At 49.4% G+C, this 14,468-nt stretch overlaps 1 protein-coding gene across 2 annotated transcripts in view; it reads right to left on the bottom strand.

Moving 5' to 3' along the window:
* Positions 1 to 4,997: 4,997 nt before the first annotated feature.
* Positions 4,998 to 14,468, bottom strand: part of LOC146186520 (uncharacterized) — a 62,135-nt gene continuing 52,664 nt past the window's right edge. The window contains exons 1-2 of one of the 2 annotated variants that reach the window (XM_084605701.1): positions 6,224 to 6,438; positions 4,998 to 5,061 (exon numbers count right to left, since the gene is read on the bottom strand). In XM_084605701.1, the coding sequence (XP_084461827.1) occupies positions 5,048 to 5,061; positions 6,224 to 6,416 (207 nt within the window). In that variant the 5' untranslated portion in view covers positions 6,417 to 6,438 and the 3' untranslated portion in view covers positions 4,998 to 5,047. Of the gene's footprint in view, positions 5,062 to 6,223; positions 6,439 to 14,468 lie in introns of those variants that run through there. The other variant, XM_084605703.1, reaches the window with a different exon arrangement.

A 14,468-nucleotide genomic window follows, 5' to 3' on the forward strand; every position in this document is an offset into this window, starting at 1 on the left:
GGCTTCTTCCGCTTGGTCCGAGTCGCAGACTTCGACCGAAGCGGTATACCCCCCCCCCCCCCCCCCTCACCCACCATCGCGATTTCGCTATTTTCTGTTCAGGACCCTAGCTCTAGCTTTCCTGGCCCTATGGGGTTGGGACGGTAGGCCAACGCCGCTCGCGGCGGGGGCTAGCCAGCCACCGAATGTTTATCTATTGTAGGCCGTCATTGCACCCGCCGCCGCTTCGGTGATGGTGGACGACGGCCGTTGTTGCAGCGCGCGTCTTTCTCTCCCTCCTCTTTTTTTTCTTCTCTATTTTCTCTTCTGTCCGCACGAGGCAGCGGAGGCAGCTCAGCTGCAGAGCCAGTAGCAGGCCAGTGCATTTTCTTTTCCTTCTTCCTACAGCCACAACAACAACAACAACTCCTGCCTTCATGGGAGGAGGGATGCATGTTTTTGGGCAAAGGTTTGAAGATGATTTCGTCGCGCACTCCTCTTGGTAGTGGACCTGGGTGGTTGGCTAGTGGTTCGGAATTAATTCCCGTGCCGTTGAGAATTTGTCTGCCTGCTCTAGAGTTCGTTAGTATTTGTAGCTGCGCTGTCTTATGTGCTGTGATCAGCTCCTCTATAGTGTTGTGTATGCCAAGTGAGAGACGTTTTTCGGTTGAAGTCTTTTTGGGTAGACCTAGCCCAGCCTTGTAGTTGTTTCTAATGAGTCTTTCTAATTTCTCCTTGTTAGATGTCAGATTTTCAGATCGGGGCGTTCCTTGGCGCGCGTTCAAGTGTGGAATTCCAAATGGGAGGAAAACTAGAAAAGAACGCATCTCGTGGAATCTCGCGCACAGGTCTCGCGCACAAATTTCGCGCATACCTATCGCGCACGGAATTTCGTTCTATCAGCCTGGAAATACGTTCGCTTTAAAAGAGATAAAGAGGTACCGTAATGGGCTTCTGACCACCGCGTAATATACGCTTTCGCCTCATCGCACTTTAGTTGTCCAATGTGCCCCCGGAATATTTTATCTTTCTACTATAGTCGAGCGCTTAATTGGGAGCGTTGTACAATCAGAGTCTTGACAGTCTCTTCATTGGTTGCTGCTTTAGGCTTTGGAAACACAAGATTTTGAAATGTGATGAATGCCGCTTCTCCCCTAAGAATTAGAAGCACCTGCGTTTTCGTCGTTTGGTCAATCCTGTAAACTTGTTTTGCAGTGACGAAAGCTTCCTTCGTAAACCTCCCAAACCAAACTGGTATCTCGATATAGACACTTTATAGGGGGTTCGCATAATATTTTTAGCAAATATAAGCAATAATTTCTCTACGCAGAATTACAGAATTACGCATAAAGCAATGTGAGAAATATCAACGTCTGCTCAATGCTGCTGGACTTCTATGTGTGCAGCATTATTGCCTTCAGTATAAAACAACTTGGTAGAGCAAAGCCTGTTTCTCAGCAAAATTCGATCAGACGGCTTCAAATCATACCGGGTTATTTAGCATTCCCATCTTTCGTTAACTCGTGCATGGTGTGTGCTATGTAGCTTGGCATTAGTGCAATGGTCGTTCAGGCGGACCTGCAGTTTGAATATCATTTTTTGATATAGTGTGAATATGAGTATGTATCTTCCGTTTTTGGAGTTGCAATAAACTTCTCTTCAGTGCCGCCGTACCGTTTGTGGACGCCTTACGTGTATACTTGGCTTGCTGTTTGAGCCAAGCGGGGTCTCTCCCCGCATCTGGGACGAAATTCTCTCGCGGGCAACACACGCCCTTTCTGATGCAGCGCGTTTCAACCTTTTGCCGAATGCTAATGTCAGCGTCGTCAAGACACGAGCGTGCGCTTTCACCCTTTATGTGGCGCGTATCGCGACAATCCCGCGCCGCGTGGCGAACCGCCTCGCGTCCCTTACAGGGACTTTTGTTTGGGACGGCAGGACAGCGCTAGTCGCCCGCCACATCCTACACCTTCCGACGAGCAGGGGAGGCCTTGGCCTGCGTGCATGCCGGTGGTGGCTCGAGTACTCGCTTTAAGGCTGGTGGAGAGGCTATTAGCTCACGAGTCTTACCCTGGTTGCTCGCTCATCCTGTACTGGATGAACACGGCGCATCGTGTGTTTACACCCACACATTCCCTCGGTCCACAGGCGGACAGACCTCTGCCTTTTTACCAGGAGGTTGCCGAGAAAAAGTCGACTCTCGATGCCGACCTGTCAGATGCTAACGTAGACGACCTACTGCAGCCATACGCATCAGCGAACTAGTTGATCTTCGGGGGCTTTCAGCTGATGAGCAACGAGAAACCACTGTCCCAATGGCGAGCGTGGGAAGCTTGTCGGCTGCCAAATGAAGTGCGAGATTTTGACTGGCTTAGGCGCTGGTGCGTCCTCCCCACGAGACAGCGTCTTGCCAGATGGGGTGTCGCACCGAATAATCAGTGTGCCAACTGTGGTGCTCGATCCCGAGAGCCTCTCGCATGTTTTTTTTTTTTTTTTTTTTGAGTGTGTAGTTGCGGGAACAATGTGGCGGCTCGCATATAGGATGTGTAACGTCCGCATCAACCTCAGCGTCAGGCGCAACCCTTTAAAACATCTTGTGTTCAAGGTGGTTCTGTTTGTGTTGTGGCGTCGCAGGTGCCTCGCTGAGGCGCGCCGCACTCCAGCCCGCGCAATGTACCCAGCCTTGCAGAACCTGCGCCTCGTCATCTGGAAGTGTCTGTCTGGTGTTAGGTTTGGGTCGCGAGTGCCGGGGTTGCGTACCGCTGCCAGCAGTTATTACGTTCGGCGCGCGGCCCCTCGGTAGCGTTGGCCTGGCGGCTCCGTGGACGGCGGACGGCATCAACGGTTCCAGCAAAGACGAGGCGTTTTTTTAACGAAACAACCTTTACTACAACATCGGGAAGATACGGGCAGAGAAGCTGACCCGGAGAGAATACAGACACTCTCACACAGCTGGTGTCTAGCGTCGTCTCAACGGCGCGTCAATGTAGTCTCTATCTCAGCGGAGTCGGCCGCTGCTTTTTATAGTTTTTCCAGTTCACAGGGAAAGGGTAAACCCTCACAGGAAAGGGAGAGCCAAACATGTTGGTTCACGACGAATGACTCAATCGCAGGTGTTCCGACCTCATCTCCTCCACCTCCTGCTGACAGGAGAGGGCGACGCACTTTCCCTCGAGCTCCAGGCTTGGCCAGCTTTTGCACACACACGCACGCACACACATTTGGCGCGTGGCAGGAACACGCTGAGACTTGTCGACGGGAGGAAGCGTTGCGCGGCCGATGAACGGCGTCGAAATGGCCGATCCGCTCGCGGTTCTGCCTGTTGCTATGCGGTGGCCGCGTCAGCTGTCCCACATCTCGGTGGAGAAACGTAACACTGGCCAGTTAGAAACGAATGGCGAGACGCGGTTTCTGCGGCGCTGGCACACGCGCTTCAATGTTGTACGGGGGAGCAGACTTGAGATGCCTGACGTCCTTGATTAGAACCCCCCCCCCCCCCCCATTCTATTGTTTTCCCCTATCTGAGGAATCATGTATGTGAGCTTATTTTGCATAAGTGCCTATAGTGTTTTGTATAGTGCTATTGGTCTGCTAGGAATGTGCGTTTCTGCATGTATGTATGTACGTACACAATAAATCCTTATTGTTTGCAAAAAAGCAATTTTAGACTTCCTACAGATGTTATCTCCTTTCGCACTTGGTTCAGTGTAGATGCATTCGTTTGCCTGATGGACGCGCGCAGTTAATGGCGGTGCGGGGGTAGTCTTTCTCAATCCAGCCTTCAGACCCAGCGCGCATTGCACCTTCGGGGTGGATGCCCGAGAGGTGATAGAAATTTCTCGATGGTCGAAGGACCAGATTTGTTAATGTCTGCGCGCCGGCTACGCGTGCATTGACCAACCAGTTCTTTCGGTCGATCGGGCCGCACTTGCTCGAAGACGTGCCGTACGTCCCACCTACCTACCCATCTACCCACCTGCCTAGCAATTTTCTGTGCCAAGCCTTCACTATAACATGTGAACGTAGTGATCAAGAGACTTGTTTTGGGTTTCGTCTAGAGATTGTCGAGGAGGCCGAAATCGATGGGCTCCTGCCTATTATTTAAGTATACATTCACAAGCATATTATACTTACGTTATCAGAGTTAGCTTGTTTAGCAACAATCCCGCCCTCATATAAAACGGCACTTATATAACGTTTCCTTCCACGTGTGCGCGGCGTAAGGGGGGAAGGGGGATTAGCATTTTGTTGCTGATGGCCGAGTTATTGCCCGTCGCTCTTTTCATCCAGAAACAAAGAGGAAATCCCAAACAAGCATACGTTGATGCGAGAGCATACCTTGCGACATTAGAGGAGCAGACAAAGTTTTGAACGAAGCGGTACCTCTTGACTTAGTTATATGCGCCTGTTAGTCAAACTTTATTATCGGCTGGTAAAGCATTTTTGCTAGATTATGCCCAGTCTGGCCACGACCAGCGCACGAAAGCATGCGCCGCAGCCACCGCTTAGGTCCGTCATCGCAAAACCCAACGAGATTCGAATGCGCTTCACGGCCTGCACCCATCCTCCGCGCCTTATTTTTGTTCGCACTGTCCGCTCAGTTAACCTGGCATGCATTCAAGCACACACGTGCCGGCGACGCAAAAGAAGCACTGAAGGCGAGGGACATATATGTACTACTTCGAATACCGTGAAATTTTGTGGTAACCACAATGCTCCGTCAGCAAGTGGCATTAACTGGCAGTTGCATCGCGATGAAGCGCTACCGTGCAGATTTTCTAAAAAGAGCTTTCCGTGAACTTCCGTCACCGATCGTGTGCATGTGTGGAAACCTGCAATGGCTATGACCGCTCAAACGTGCAAGCCTATAAGCTAACGCAACAAAGAGTCTTCTCACTTTGTGGACCAAAGTGATAAAGCGAAAAACAAGGATGGCATGAGCCTGGCAGAAAAATCAAGGTGCACTGAACGAGGAAGGCTTTATTTCTCTATGCAGCGGAATGGCACCAAACATGGTAGCTGGCGTAGCCACTCATGAGGGATGCTAGTGCCACGATGCCGGTGCACGCTAGTTGTAAACTCCTGCAAACAAAAAAGTAGTGCGGTCATGCTACATTGAAATGCGAGAGCTGATACAGAAGTGCAGAGTAAAGCGAAATCCAGGAGCAAGTCATGAATGAAGACAAAAAAATTTAAAGGACTCACGAACAGGTAGCAAGTCTGTACGCGAGTATGCGATACCAAGTAACACTGGAGAGAAGCAGGACGGGAACCGGGAGGCGACCATACTAGATTCCCCATTGATCTCCGGACGTGCATGCGTACAGTCGAGCGCGGTGTAAATGTTATCGCGCGAGCGTCGACCAGCCTACACTCCAGGCACCTGGCGGCCGGGTTTGGAACAAGAAAAGTTATCATTTCGCACTCTTCTCTCCCTCGTTCGCTGTTCCATACAACAACCATCACCCCCACGACAAACTCACCGCCCTTTCTCTCTATTTTAAGCTTTCTATTTGTTGCGATAAAGAGTCCAATTTCAGATAATACCGGAGAATACGTCCTGCGCACAACGGTCACTGCCTGCTCGCAGAATCAAAACAAAAAAAAAAAGAAAGTGACGTCCCTGCAGGGAGTGACGGCTGCTGAAGGAACAGCAAAAAGGGTGAGGGAAGCTGGCCTAATACCTCCCTCGCCTCGGCAGAGAATTCTGGGCCATGGCGCTGTTCATGCTCCCGGTCGACGCTCGCGCGATAACCTTCAAATCGCGCTTGACTGTACGTGGATGACACCGTGATAACACGGCTATTCTAGAAGGAACGGTGATAGCGACGACTCACGGCCTGCTTAGCCAATGTGAGAGCGCAAAAATGAACTGAGATAAATCTAATAGGCTACCGATGGTAGCCGACCGAAAGTCATCTCCTTCCATACCATCAAACGCGGTTCATTACCGGAGCTGCTGGGGAATAGGATTATCTTTCTCGACTGGCCGCGATGCAATGTGACGGCCATAGTGTTGGGCGGCATGGCTGCCTGATGAGGCACACCGGGCAAGTGACGTCACAATTACGCTCTATACCATTTCATGAAAACATAGGCACAATTCAATGCGCGTAAATCTGTTAAATAGAAATGCAGCACCCAATTCAGAACGGCATAAAGAAGCTATTCGAATTTGAAATTTAGTGATGAGCGTAACCTCCCTGTTAATAAGGCAAAGTTGCAGCGCGAACTGTTCACTCACCTTCGACACACCAGCTACCACCGCAGGGCTTCGGGCAGCACTCGAGGCCGGCCTGAGCGCACTCCTCTGGCGTGCACTCCGAGAAGGAGCAGTCGCTGAAGACGCCCTCGTTGCTCGGGCACCAACCCATGGTGGGGGCAGACGCTGCACACAGCAGCAGCACGACCAACAACATTGCCGAGGTAGGCTTCATTTCGCCGAGTGAAACAGGAAGACTTGACCTTTCGGCTGCGACAATTCACGCTGTTCTAACAGTGCACAGTCTGCTAGACCAGTTTATGTAGCAGAAGCTTTACCCGGTATCTGCTCAGGGGAACGTGATAAGAAACGTGAGCGCCGCAACTCACTAACTTAAGATAGTACGCCGCGTGTGTGGTTAAGCTGTTGCTCACATCACAGCTGTGTACACAAGTAGTCGATCTGAGGCTCTGAATTAAAATAAGAAGGGTAGACAGGAAGGCCCTGAACTGCTGTGTTATCGCGTGAAACACTGATATCAATTCAAACCATCATGGATAAAGGTGAGTCTTTTTGGTGAATGCCGAATTTACAAAGAGCTTTAATTTCTGCTCATGTGTGCGCATTCATAGGGGTAAATATTTTAGTGGTGATTCTGCACAAAGTTGCAAATATTTCACGTCAGAGTCACCGCCATTCCAATTAAGAATGTTATGATTTCCATATTACGCCGCTCAAATGTACCATAAACGCACCTCAAAGCGACATTCTTTCGCTGACATCGTGGATACCCTGGTGTGTCTCCCTCTGTTCGATGCTTATCAATATTACTTTTTCGAGTATAAGTGCGTTATCAGCATCATTTCCGGCTACAACTGCCGAAGCTACGGTACGGCACCCATACCCATACCTTGAATACCTGTTGTAGCCTCAGTTATAGCCGCCACGTACCACTCTATGTCGAAGGACTTGTGGGGTAACACGGAAGAAGAAAAGCCTGGCACAAAATTACGCCGCGTTTACATTAGGCCTTCTGCCAGTGCCATTAACAACTCGCTGCATGTTTTTACTACTTTTCGGACTCGAATAATTCGTCATTCAGTACAGGAGTGAAATAACTGCACTCCTGTACTCCAAGCAGGCCTGCTTACTGACGTTCTCATCTACGGATTCTTCTCATCTGGATTAAGGAAGCTGAAGTCCATTGAGGAAATTAAAAAAATAAAGCAGTAAAAATTAAAATAATAAAAAGGATTTATAAACACAACAAAAATAAAAATTTAAGAAATGAAAAAATGACGACGCGTACAGTGTCGCAACAACGGTCATGCTCTTGCATCTCTCCAGTGCAGGGGCCCTATTTTTAACCATTCGCCATTTTGATCAAATTGTGCCTTACGCGTGACCTGAGCAGTAGGACGGTGCTGCTACGTAAGCACACATCGGGTTACGCATTGTGAAGAAAAAGAGAAACAAAGTGATAGAAAAAAGCGCTGTCATCTGCTACTTATTACATAGGTCTGCAAAATCCGCTGTGCTCACTCAGGCTCACTATTAAAAATTTGGTCCATCTGCGGGCTCACTCGGACTCACAAGGCCCGGACTCACACTCATGAACTCAAACTCACGCAAGCTGGCAACTCACTCGGGCTCACGCAGACTCATGAACTGAAACTCACGCATGATGACGATTCACTCGGGCTCACTCCCTCACAACTAATCTGGGCTCACTCACTCATCTCGACTCACTCATTTTTGACTCACGACTCACCTTCACTCACTCACTTCGACTCACAACTCATCTGAACTCAGACTCATGATGTACTCACTCATTTCAACTCACGACTCATCTGAACTCACTCAGCTCGACTCACTCATTTTTGACTCGCGACTCATCTGCGCTCACCCATTTCGACTCACGATTCATCTGAACTCAGATTCATCTGAACTCAGACTCATCTGGACTCACGCATTTCAACTCACGACCCATTTGAGCTCACTCATTTCGACTCATCGGGACTCACTCATCGTAGACTCACTCATTTCCACTCTCGACAAGCAACGAGTGACGGTCCTAAAGCTTATATAAGTATGCGGTAGGCAGTACAGAGAAAAGCAGGGAAACAAATAGAAAAAAATGTGTAACATTACATGATTAGACTGTTTTCACTAATGAATGAGTTAAAAGGTTACAGGAAAAGGAAAAAATATGGTAGGGATTATCTCTTGGTCTTTTTAGGTATAGCAAGGGCCTAATTTTTTATATGGCTATGGCCGATTTGGTGGTTGCCGTCTTGTCGGACGCAGTCAATAATGGTTGGATACCAGTTATAAAGGTGAAACTTCGAAGGCGGCCTGGGCCAAATTCTGGAATTGGTCTTGCCCAATTTTATAGGTAACCATAGTGTCGAGGATGGTCAATGCAATTAGGAACTGATCGCTTTTGATGTAAATTGGCCAAAATCAAATTTCAAGGGTTGGTAAACTGTGTGACCCAAACCAAACTTTGAAGGCCACCATCGTGTTCGCTGTAATCGAATTATGTTGTCCGTTCATTTTGGTCCGAAATCGGCTCAGGTCAATCTTCTGGGGTGAGGGGACCAAATTTGAGGGTGGCGCCGTTCATATTTGGAGGTCAGCATCTTGTTCGTCATAGTCATATTAAATTGGACAGATTTTTGCCCAAATCGGTCGAGATCAAATTTCGGCGGTGGATGGGCAAAATATAAGGCGACCCTGGAGGTCACCATCGTGGTCGCCGTAGGTGGATTATGTTGGAGAGGTTTTGGATCAAATCGACCGAAGCAAAATTTCAGCTGTACCGGAATGCATTTAAATTACCCACATACGTAGCCACGTATTTGTGACCTCAAACAGCCTACCCAATTAGAGCAATGGCACACAAAAAGAAATATCGGACAAGATTCTTGGTCTGTAGTGGTGAGCCTGTGACTTCTTTCGCAATAAGAAAGAACGTTAAAAATGTGTTTACACAATGGTCTCTTCGAACTTAGCCTGATATTATTAGCTATGCACGGCTAGCCTGGCTCGTTCGCATCGCTGTGCACCAATGAGCAGCTAACCCGTGAAATCATTTGCGAGATATTCCGAAGTAAATAAACAGCAAAGAAAGAACCATATAGCCACCAGAATACAACACGCCAACGAGAACAAGTGTTCGATTAACCTGCATTAATCGCCACAGTCAAAATAACTGCGTAACAAAAAACAACGAAATTGATTTACATCATCAGTTCACCAAGAGGCTTATTCATAATTAAAATTACACGGGCAATTCGAGTCCGCTAGGATCTAATTGGCGACTTGTGCCCATTACTCACTCGATCATTTCAGATCAGATTCTTCAACCTCTGAGCAAGAATTCATTTGATTTCATAGGAACTATCTAGATTGGACTGGGCAAGACTCAGATCATAATCTGAATGCGAGTCCGGACTCACTCACGACTCAGATCATGACCTAAATGTGAGTCCGGACTCGCGACTCATATCATGATCTGAACGAGAGTCCGGACTCACTCAAACTCAGATCATAATTTGAGTGTGAGTCCGGACTCACGACTCAGATCCCGATCTGAGTGTGAGTCCGGGCTCACTCACGACTCAGGTCATGATCTGAGTATGAGTCCGGACTCACTCATGACTGAGATCACGATCTGAATCTGAGTCCGGACTCACTCATGACTCAGATCATGATCTGAATGTGTCTGGACTCACTCACGACTCAGATATGATCTGAGTGTGAGCCTGAGTGAGCTCGAGTGAGTCGACTCATGAATGAGTCCGCCGACCTATGACTTATTACAGCCAAGTATGAAAAACGACGATGCTCCTGCAGAAACCGAGCCTCTGCTATGCATTCCGCTATTCAGAAGCCTCGGGTTGCAGTGAGGGCGAGTGAAATAGTATATCGCGGCGTTGCACTACCAGTGTGTTATGACATCCTTGCGGTCGGACATTCGACAGCAGCTGTGTACGGAGAGGCTGCGCGAGTTTCAGCTGAAGATCAAGAATGGCAATATAATATGCACAGTGGTTGGCGCAGAATGGGCGCGGAAAGTGGCTCCTCATTACCGCCGATAACCTCTCACGTTCACTTATCACCTGCTTTTGAATGCAGCGGATTTTAAACGTTTAAAAAATATTTAAGGACCTCGTCGTAAACAGAAGGAACCGACCAATTTCCAAAGTAGCTTCAGCACTGACAAAAATGCGCCTGCGCAACCGGCATGGCCAAGTGACTGTGCAGCCCCCCCCCCCCCCCCCCCCCGCCACTTTTTTTTCGAAAAGCTGCGTTATGACCAGCTATCGTCAGGTAACAAAGTCTGCTTAAGTTTCTAACCCCCTGTGTCGGCTTGAGTTGTGTAGAGCGCGGAAAGCAGCGCAGAGACAGGGAGAGAGAGACTGTGTGTGTGTGCGCGTGTGTATGTGTGTGTGCGCGCGCGCGTGTGTGTGTGTGTGTGTGTGTGTGTGTGTGTGTGTGTGTGTGTGTGTGTGTGTGTGTGTGTGTGTGTGTGTGTGTGTGTGTGTGTGTGTGTGTGTGTGTGTGTGTGTGTGTGTGTGTGTGTGTGTGTGTGTGTGTGTGTGTGTGTGTGTGTGTGTGTCGATATAAACACGCGCACACAACCGACAAAGTGGAAGACACGCGCTGGAGTCGGTTAAATTTTCATACGCTGGCGTGCGAAAGGTACTTGCGAAACGCAATATATCTGAGAAATAACACACGTAGAAAGAAAAAAACGGCGTAGCAGTCCGTTTAACGATTCCCAGGCTACAGTACACTTGCAGAGGGGGATAAACGGAATATAAGGAAAGAAAGCGAAAGACGATTGAGGAAATTGTGGTATGAAGCTAGGGCGGCGTCGCGCGCGCGTATTCCTCACTGTCGAAATGGTTAAATGCAAATCAATAAAGAAAGATTATTTTCCAGCTATATTAAAAAAAAAACAATCAACACAAAATGTCACTTGTGAAGAAGGTGGACCCCTTCACTGGACGCTGACTAAGAAGAAGCACTCTGTAGAACTGTTACTGCTCAGATCATCGTGCTGGCCCGAATCGCCCCACTTCCTCGCCGACCTCGACGTACGTCGTCCTCGACGTGCAAATTAAACCTCCTACATTTGGTGGAGGTGCGGCTTGATACCTTTGCCTCACGCTGGAGCTTCGTACCCGCACGCTGCTGGCAATTCGCATGTCCGAAGATGAACATCCAACAACCTCCCAGATGACCCCGCCGGTCATCTGCCCTGGTTCCTTACGCCAGCGAGACCCTGCGCTCTTCAGTGGGACTGACAACACCGACTGTGACGACTAGCTTACTTCATACGAGCGAGTGAGTTCATACAATAAGTGGGATGACACCACAAAGTTTACGAACGTTATATTTCATTTAACCGGAGTTGCCAACCTGTGGTATCGTGACCATGAGGCCGATATCACGAACTGGGACTCGTTCAATACGAACCTTACCATCGTGTTTGGTCATCCTGTTGTACGCAAGCTCCGCGCTGAACAACGCCTGCACGATCGACCACAGCGTCTAGGCGAGACATTTACGAGTTATTTTGAAGATGTGCTCTACTTGAGCAGTCGAGTAAACGCCTAGATGTCCGAGGCACAAAAGATAAAGCACATCCTGAAGGGCATCAAATATGACGCCTTTCAAATTTTAACATCCCGGGATTTGACTAGTGTTGCCTAAGTTGTCAGCCTTTGCCAGAGCTACAATGAGTTGCACAAGCAGCGCCTCCTCCCTCGAAAGCCTTCCGTGCCTGTGGAATCTCTTTCTGGCTTCTCCTCTACATCTTAGACCTTCTCGCTGTTCCAGCAGCTCAATGACTTCATCCGGGAGGAAGTTGCCCGCCAAATATCATTACTGCCTATAAACGACGAGCTGTCCCGCAGTTTGGTGCCCCTTCGACAGGTCATCGCCGACCGCGGGGCGGAGTCTCTTCCCTCTGTCCCTCCTCCAGCGCACATGCCTCAGACCGCACCAGCCGTTGAGCCCCTCTCGTATGCCGACAACCCTGCCACTTCACCAATGGCATACGCCACCGTTCCTGTCGCAACACTGACGTACGCTGCCGTCGCTTCCCGACCAAGGCCACCTAGCTACCCTTTCGTGTACGCTACGCCTCCAGTGCCTGCTCAGGAATTTCTTCATGCTCCACAGCCATTGGGTCCACCTCGTCCGCACGTCCGCAATCTTTGGCGAACAAGTGATAACCGACCCATCTGTTGCATATCTGGATTTCCTGGCCATATTGTCAGGCACCGCCGAAATCGTGCTCACGAAGATTTTTTGCCGTGTCGAATGTCAGCTTCCTGGCAGCCGCCCCGAAATCAGTACACAGCCGCCGATCCATCTGCAAGTTCCGTCGCAAATGACCGTGCCACCTATTCTCCTCGCCGCTCAACTTCGCCGCGTCGCCGCTCGCTATCTCCTCTGCGATGGCGTCCCAATCTAGCTCGAGAGGAAAACTGAATGCCACAGTTCCTGAGGCGAGAACTGCGCAACGAGCGAACTGTACAAGGCCTCACGTATATCCCGCAAATCTGCTTGAAGTTTCTGTTGAGGGGATTGTAGTACTGGCTCTGGTCGACACCGGCGCTGCTGTTTCTGCTATGGCTGCAAGTCTTTGCCGTTAAAACGCAAAGTGACGGCACCTATTTCAGGATTCTCGCTATGCACGGCAATTTCCCAGCCTGTAGAGCCTATAGCGGTGTGCACAGCTCGATCATCATTCAAGAAGTTGTGTGCTCTATAGAGTTCGTCGTTTTGCCTTCCTGCCCTCATGATCTCATCTTGGGTTGGGATTTTTGGTCGCGTTATAATGCGGTGATCAACTGTGCTCGTGCCGAACTGGAGTTTCTTGCGCTAGACCAACCGTCGCCGGACGTTCATTTTTCCAAAGTCGTCGTTGCCCAAGATACTTATCTCCCTGCGTGCCCTTTCGTTCTTGTGCCCACCGCTATTGCGTTTTTCCGCAGTATACTGATGTACTTTTCACCACATCACCTATCTTTCTAAACCGCAAACATCTTCCTCTGCCCTACGCTGCACTTTCTATATCAGCTGGCCTCACCGCGCTCTGGATTTCTAATCCGTTTTGATTTCCCGTATCCTTGCGTCGCGGTGAATGCCTCGGCACCATCTAGCTCCTTGATTCTATTCTCACCGATGACGCAACACCCGCTTCGCAGGCCGCTGACTTGACTGCAATCACACCGTCTGTTCTTATGCTGTACCAGTCTTCTGCCGACGTTTTCCTTCGCTCTATAAATGCCAGTCTTCCTGGGCCTCAACGCGCTGAACTTCTCGCACAGCTTCATCAGTTCCGTTCTTCCTTCTACTCTCACCAGCCTGCTTTGAGCCGCACATTGACACCGGTTCACATGCTCCTCTGTGTCAGCGCCCCTATCGAGTGTCTTCGACCGAGAGCCGAGTTATTGAAGCCCAAGTTCACACTGTGTTTCAGAATGGCGTGATTGAGCCTTCTAACAGTCCCTGATCTTCCCCTGTTTTCCTGATGAGGAAGAAAGACGGCTCTATTCTCTTTTGCGTTGACTACCGTCGCCTAAATAAAATTACAAGGAAAGACATCTACCCTCTTCCGCGTATAGATTATACATTAGACTGTTCACAAGGTGCTGAGCTCTTTTCTTCACTTGATGTATGATCCGGTTACTGGCAGGTGCCCGTGGCTGCGGAGGATCGCCCTAAAACCGCATTTGTCACCCCCGATGGCCTCTTTGAATTTACCGCCATGCCTTTCGGTCTCCGCAATGCCACTGCTGAATTCAAACATATGACGAATACGATTCTGTATGGCCTGAAGTGGAAGACGTGCCTCTGTTACCTTCACGACATCGTGGTGCTCTCGCCGGACTTTGCGACCTACCACTCTCCCCTGAAGCAGCTCTTGGCTTGTTGGTTGGTCGGTCGGTCGGTCGGTCGGTCGGTCGGTCGGTCGGTCGGTCGGTTGGTTTAGTTTGGTTTGGTTTGGTTGGTTGGTTGGTTGGTTGGTTGGTTGGTTGGTTGGTTGGTTGGTTGGTTGGTTGGTTGGTTTGATTGGTTTGGTTTGGTTGGTTTGGTTGGTTGGTTGGTTGATTGGTTGGCTTTAGAGGCCCACTGTCCACCCTCCGGTAGAAAATATTTTCTTCCCCAGTGACTGTGAGACTTCGCCCCTAGAACGCAAGGCCGCAAAATGTTTTTGAAAAGAGTAGCTAATAACACAGTTACAGCCACCGCAATCACCCGATTC

This window comes from Amblyomma maculatum, chromosome 6, assembly GCF_055883805.1.
Source record: "Amblyomma maculatum isolate TAMU_Amacu chromosome 6, ASM5588380v1, whole genome shotgun sequence".
NCBI classification, from domain to species: Eukaryota; Metazoa; Arthropoda; class Arachnida; order Ixodida; family Ixodidae; genus Amblyomma; species Amblyomma maculatum.